This window comes from Haemaphysalis longicornis, unplaced genomic scaffold, assembly GCF_048455015.1.
Source record: "Haemaphysalis longicornis isolate Haplotype H1 unplaced genomic scaffold, Haemaphysalis longicornis Haplotype H1 scaffold_1, whole genome shotgun sequence".
Lineage (NCBI taxonomy): Eukaryota > Metazoa > Arthropoda > Arachnida > Ixodida > Ixodidae > Haemaphysalis > Haemaphysalis longicornis.
Genome location: NW_027526203.1, coordinates 110,936,293 through 110,943,768, shown reverse-complemented (window position 1 = coordinate 110,943,768; position 7,476 = coordinate 110,936,293). Strand labels below are relative to the sequence as shown.

At 44.3% G+C, this 7,476-nt stretch overlaps 1 protein-coding gene across 1 annotated transcript in view; it reads right to left on the bottom strand.

Moving 5' to 3' along the window:
* Positions 1-301: 301 nt before the first annotated feature.
* Positions 302-7,476, bottom strand: part of LOC144146308 (protein fem-1 homolog B-like) — a 29,207-nt gene continuing 22,032 nt past the window's right edge. Inside the window, exon 5 of the mRNA XM_077678293.1 lies at positions 302-456. Within this exon, the coding sequence (XP_077534419.1) occupies positions 302-456 (155 nt within the window). The remainder of the gene's footprint in view (positions 457-7,476) is intronic.

Genomic DNA, 7,476 nt, shown 5'->3' with positions numbered 1-7,476 from the left:
GGCCTGTCAGGTATTCAACTGGGCATTCAAGATTTCGAATTCACAACCCAGGAGTGTTGAGGTGTCCTGCGACATTTTAATCAGACGCTGATCAGTATCTCCCATGTATGATGCACCATTATACAAAGGAATTTTTCAGGGCGAGAAACCCCATTTATTGTGCTGCAGGCACATAAATACAAAGTAGCAGTTACAAAAAAACTGTCCGAGGACCCTCGATAAGATATCATTTAAACATAGTAAAGGCAGTTTAGTTCTGCAGCCTCAAATCGCGAGCGGGTAACTAGGCCGCTCATATTCATCAGGCCAGAAGCAGTCGCAGAACTGACTTCGATGGAAATTGCCGAAGACTTGAGCTGTGAAGGGATACGACCGACTTCTCCACGTTGGCTGCAGACGTGGCGGTGGGCGGTTGCTTCTCATCAGGTGCTTGTGCTCTTACTGGTAGAGCCGTCGCTGAAAGAGGAAGCGCAGCGTCAATAGATCCAGCGCAAATTTTAAAGGTTGAATCTCGATTGCAAAGACCATTCGAGCTGACCAATGTAAGTTTTGCGCCCAAAGGCTCAACTTGCAGGAGACCTAATGCGGAATTTGTACTTCCACTCTCGGGTCTTGGTTATTTTAAGCTTTTATTCAGTTCTTGTATTTGAAAGTAACTTTGGTCCTCACCGGCTGCTGGCTGTCGAATCCCATTTTGCATTCAAAAACACGTTAGGTCTACTCTTGGACTAAAGTTTACAAGCTTCGACTTTGGCGTTTCAAGTTCATTAATCTGCTGTCGTGAGGCTCATCCCTTGATTTCTACTCGTAAGTAAAGCACCTGGCTTCGGAACATCAACACCATATGCTTCTCTGGAAATTAGCCACGAGGACACCGAGAAATCGACTTTGATCGCTGAAATAATCTCCTTTAAATTTTTCCCCTGGGTGCACATTGAAGAATATACAACTTGCACGCACATGTCGAATGGCTATTAATTGAACGTGTAATAAGCTTTATTCGTACCCACTGATCCCAAAACCATGCCAGGAGACTACCGTATACTACCTAATACAAAAATAATAGTAGAGTAGAGTTTCTCTACTCCTAACATCTTTATACTGAACTGGTCGGTTTAACAAAAAAGCATATTACATCTACCTAACATGGTATTCATACTATGTATACTTCTAAACCTGCAAAATGAAGATATATTTCTGTACAACGAAAATGCCTACATAACGTAAGGTGTCGGTGCACCTAAGAACCAAAACATTCGTTGTACTAAGACATGAAGGCTGGGGCTACCAAAACGTTTTTTGGCGTCGCTGCATTCTGCAAAATATTGGGCAATGCTTTCGGACATCTCACAGGAGAATATATAGATAACGAAGGTATCCGGATGAAGTATCGAAATTCATCTGCCTAAGTGCTTCAATAGCAAAAAAAATTCATTACAAAGCTGTTGCTGTGTGTTTAGAGTGCAAAGGTGCTTAAGAGGCGCTCCGGGTCCTGTGAAAGGAGCGCTATCTGGTAAGGCCAACTGAGATCCAGTGAGCTCCCGTCGTTCATAGAGTTTCATACAATAATCACTAAAGAGGAATCTGGCGCTACGATCGTCCGCCGCGATGGGCAGTTTTGGATTCGGATTGGCACTCGATGGCTTGCGGAAGTTACTAGGGATTGGATCGTGCAGCCAGTTTTGTTTTCGCCGTGGCCTGGCATGAAGGCCTTTGCCTAAGCGGAGTGTTGGAAGAAGCGTTCAAAAATACGTTTCGTGTTGCACTGAATGTGGCACGCGCGTAGTGTAAATGTTCTCTAACCAAAGCGTCTAATTTGGTGGGTTCATTGCCGGCACGGCGTGCACGAAAACACAAAGGCTGCGTGTGCTGCCACCTTGCGGCGAAATTACCAGCTAATTAGGAGTTGCGGCGCTGCTCATTGGGCAGACCAATGTGTTTTCGAAGCTGACGAAGGCTGCGAACTGCTTGGAACCGCCACACTTTTAGTGCGAACGCCGGCTCGTGCGGCGTAGACCAAGGAGGTTGTAGCTCCCTGGCGTAGACCAGCAGTACTAGCGGCTAATACAAACCCAGCTAGATGAATGCCACTAATTCCGGCTGAAATAACTTCTCCAAACGTAAACGGTTCCTTTCTTTTTTATGAGCAGGAAGCTTTCATTAACCATAAAAGAGACAAGCGCAGAAATTTTACATGTAGTTTTTAAAGGAATTTGTGTCCCGCTGCAGTTGGCGACAAATGGCAAACGTACCCCACAAATGTCCTCGACTGAGCGTCTGCTTGTAGATGCGGAGCATCTTATAGTCTGGGCATGTCCCGCGTCGGCATCCGCACTCACACTGCGCATGCGCAACTCTCCTCCTTCCCTCTCTCCCACAGCTGCGCGATACTCCCACCACTTTTTTTTTTTTTCCTGTAGCCTTTTTGACCGTCCCCCTCGACAACTGTATAGCCAGTCTTGTACATGTTGTCGCAATAAACTTTCAACTTTCAACTTTCAACTTTCAACTTTCAACTTCTTCTCTCGTACCAGCTGCGTGCACTTCGCTTTCGCTTCTCCCGCGTTCTCGCTTCTGCTTTCGCGGCGCATGCTCGGCGCTTGCGCATCTCTCCTCCTGCCGTCTCCTCTCCTTCAACCTTGAATGTAAATCGGGTAGCGCGCTGCGCGCGTTCAGTTCAGCGCTTGCTGCGGTTGACTCCACTTCACTCCGTTCTTCCGATGAAGTTCTACGAACACAACGGAAACACAACGGAACCCCGAGATGCTCCGCATCTACTCAGCGTTCCCTTCGGGAAGATGGGGCTAATTTTTTTAATCAAAACACGGCGTTTTATTTCTTTCAGCAACCGTTTTTAGAACAATGTATAAATCCATAACCGCACTGTAAACGTGTTCTCGTAAAAAAATTGGCCGCGTATCTGCTCCTTTCGTTGCAAATGCCGACAAAAGACGATAGTCTTTGTAGACATTTGCCAAGGAAATGCCCTTTGCTTTCCCGCTCACCTGTTATGCTTTTCCTGTTCCGTCACGCTCATCCCAAGGTAAACACAATAAAGGTATGCTCAAGGCGATTTGAATTTACTGCGTTCCACTGCTACGGGCGGTGTTCCTCTATGTCAGCGCTGCAGTACGGCGAAGACGCGCGTGAATCGAGGCGGCCGACTTCAAGGTTTATAGAACCGCGTGGCCGTGCTCCACCTGAGTTACAAGCAGAACGTGGAACCTAGCTAGTAGAACCTTTCTTTGTTGTTGCCGCGTGATTTCTCATATGCCGCCAGGAGGTGGCCCGGCACAGCAGGCGGCGATTTTGTTCAGTAGATGTAGAATATCATTTCCTATCAAAAAACCAAGCATCAATGAATTTTTAATATAGGAACACTGCAAATATCCCTTGTGTACTAATTTCCTGTCTTATATTTGCGTAATGTCTTGTTCTTGTTCAACAAAGTTGACAAGTATGAACATCTAAACCGGGCTTAGACATTTACATTTGGCTGTGAGTATATAAGACGGTAGTATAAGACTATCGCGCAGTAAGCATTTTACTTTGGCCGTAGACCGCTCTAGATACCAGCACTGCCTGTACTAGGCGTCGAGCGATATCTTGCGAAGCACCGCCAAAAGTGCCACAGATGCGACGCATTATGTGCAGGAGACGCCTCCTGGCAACCTCACACGGCCGCTGTGGCACTTGCAGCTGTAGTAGAAGACAGTAATGAACGCAGCGTCACACCCTACATCGTCGACTCCATTCCGCACAGCACCAACCTTGAGCTGCCCGCTATTCAACAGGGGCGCTGTCAAAACAGCACACGACGAAAGGGCACGCGACAGAAGAGCACCTACATAACAGCACGGCGTCAAAAGGGCACCCGACGCCTAGCACGTTCCGTTCTGCAGGTATGCAATCACCGCGCGTACCACCGTGTGCACATTTTCACGGACTGTGCCCAGTGCCGGATTAGGAAATTTAGGGGCCCGGGGCTACCAACCTCTTTGGGGCCCATTGAAGTAATCGTGGGGGCTCTAATAACGATGATGACCATAATTATGACTGGATTAAGACGTTGAAATCTCTGAATACCACTGATCCCTCATAAAAATCTTTACCAAGATTTTATAAACTTGTTATAGATATTGCTCAAAAGAATCCTATAAACATTTTGTAAACATTCTATAGAATATTTCTATTGAGTTTCCATTACAAATTGGCCACCGCGTTTCAATTAAAAGTCTATAGAGCCAAGTCAGTAGGCCTTATCGGTTCTGAATGTAGTTTCTTATGAGTTTCTTATGGGGTTTTTATAAAATATATTCAATAGGTTTTCTGTGCAATTCTTATTGAGTACAGTCGCAAGAGCCTGTTGCGTGGAAATGAGGTTTGAATACAGTTTCTGACGGATTTTTATTAAATTTGTGGCAATTAATGTTTTTTACAATTCCTATTGAGTATAGTCGTAACATCGTGTTGCGTGTAAATGAAGTTTGAATAGAACTTTTGATGAGTTTTTATTAAATTTGCCTGGATTAGCTTTTTCAAAATTATTATTGAGTATGGTCGTATCAACCTGTTGCGTTTGAGTCAGCTTTGAATACCGTTTCTGAAAGGTTTCAATTAAATTTATCTCAATCAAATTTCTATAAAATTCTTATTGCGCCCAGTCATCACAACCGGTTGCATATGAGCTAGGTCTGAACAGATGAGTTTATATTAATTAATTATATTATATTATAATATATTATAATATATTATAATATATTATATTATTAATTATATTAATTAATTATATTAATTAATACTAGGTCTGATGAGTTTATATTAATTTATCTCTATTACCTTTCTATAAAATTCTTATTGAGTATAGTGGTAATATCCTGTTGCCTGTGAGTTAGGTTTTCTGGCAAGTTTTAACACAGGAGCTTTGCAGGGGCTCGAACTCTCCGGCGGTGATGTCCGCCATCCCACGCACCACCGCTCCCAAGTGCTCCCAAGACAAAGTGATGGGACGTCCATCGCGCGATCTCGGTTGATGAGGCGGGGCAGGCGACGCTATAGCACCCCACATATATGCACCGATAAGCTACCAGACCTCCGTGGGTGGGCTATAGAAACGCAATACAGAGTCTATTGAAACTCATGATAACGAAGGCAATAAGATTCTTGCTGCGTGTTCGTTATAAAAAGTTTATTGCCTGTCTAATGACCACAGTCCACACATTCGGAGTTCAAACGACTTTATAGAAAGGCAATACAAAGTTTGTTAAAACTCAATATAGTGAAGGCAATAAAATTCATGTTGCATTCTTGCAATAAAAAGTTCATTGATTTTATATTGGTCACAGTTTTTAAGATGGGAGATTTGGTTCACTCTATAAAAACGCAATATGAAGTGTATTAAAACTCAATGTCTTGAAGGCAATAAAATGTTGGTTGAGGTTTTGCAATACAAAGTTTGTTGACTTTTTAACGAGCACAGTCTATAAACGATGAGTTTTAATTGACTTTTTATTGACTCTATAGAAACACAATAGGAAGTCTATTAAAACTCAACGTCCATTTTCATGAGGGATCAGTGAAAAAATATACTTAATTTTAATGCTTTCCGGAAACTGATTTTTTATTTTTCTTCGTTATATTATTTAACGGTTATTACTTGATGTGCACGTCAGTATGGTTTATTTGCCAGTCTATCACCAATTCACAATACCGGAATGCCGCATTGGCACGCATGACAGGCCAAAGAACATGAGAGCACTTTCTTCGAAAGAAACACTTTAAGCCTTGTTAGAAGACATAAAATTCAAGAAAACACATGTGTAGTCGCAGTCTTTGAACATCGAAATAGCCATTCAAATCATCTACATTGACTTCGCTTCTAAATAAACCTTTGCATTCAATACATTTAACAAAAGCAGTCACGTCTGGCTCAATCACTTGTGACAAAATGGGAACAAAGAATGACTTCCTTCACACTGTACAGTGGTAGAAAAATGAGACAATCTAGCACTAAGATAAAACATGAACAAGTAGAAAATTTAATACGGCCCGTTATACCTTTTTGCACCCGCAAATTCACATATTTCTTTGGCAAAACAAATATCTTTCAGCAGTTGTCTTACGATCGACATGATGGCTAAAGACATCAATTCTTCTTTCAGATGGTATAGCGTAAGCAGTTTTTAATTAAAAGCAGTTTTCAAAAAGCAGTGTTCAGTCTCACAGTTTGTTACGAAAATAGACTCCCTTAGAGCAATAGAAACTGTAGGATAAACACATTTTTCTTGCTGTAACATTTTGAGCCTACCACCCGCACTTCTGTCTTGGAAACTGCAATTCTCTAGGTAGTGAAAAAAATTCGTCGAGATCGCACTGATGCACTTCCAAAACCAACTAAATTGACTGAAAAGGTTGTGATCGCTATGAACGTCTTTGTCAAGCGCTATACTTTGTAATTTCTGCCAAAAACTATGTACGCAGATTTTCGAGCCAGTAAGTCTGTGCTCAAGTTGTCAATTATTACATTGAATGTCCCTTGGGTTTAAAAAGTACCGAACGTTCTACGGAAACAAATCAATTTATGCTCGCGCGTGAACCCCTCTTTGCGCAGAAACATCCATTAACAGAAACGTCCGGGTAACAAAAAGACTGAACCCGTAAGACACACGCCCGTAAGAGTACGGTGGATCCCTGGCCATGGAGGGCATCCCGGTAATGAAAGCGCTCACAGGCTGGCGAGCGAGGCATCTTCCTCGTACCGCCGTCAGCCCGGGGAGACCATTGCCAGCGGAGCCCACTTCGATCCTGACGAGGAGCGCCAGCGGCGCCGACATGACCGGCGCCTTCATCTCCAGTCATCAGTACCCCAGAAGCCGCATTCTCTGCCTCCGGGCTTATCCCGTGGCGCCCAGGTTTTTCTCAACCAGGCCCGTTCCGGCTTCGCCATAACCACGTGCCCGGCATTCAGAACCACGTGCCCGGTTCTGAATGCCATAGACAGAAAGTTCCTGTGGTATCCTTGCTTTAGGTACACCAAGTGTCCCACCGCCTGAAAAAGGTTGGTGAGAAATGTGGTGTACAGGTGGTTTTTTCGGCCCCTGAGAGGCTGTCAAAAATGGTGCGTAGGGTTAATAACCCCGGCTCCAAGCCCAGCTGTGCCGTGCGGCATACAAGCAGGTTTGTGAATTGCGCGACAGGGGTGGTCTACAGGATCCCCCTGTCGTGCAAAAAGTGCTACATTGGCCAAACAGGCAGGTGCCTCAATGTGAGGCTGAGAGAGCACCAGGCGGCTGTCAATGCGCAGATGGGGGCTGGCCACCTGGCTGATCATTGCCGTAGGTGTAAGGGGTGCACACCAGATTTCTGCGGGACGCGCACAATGTACAGGTCATCCTCCCAAACCGACCGAGAAATTGTGGAAGCCTTTTTGATAGGAAGAGAGGGGGGTGTATGCGTCAGCGCACCGTCTTTGGCACT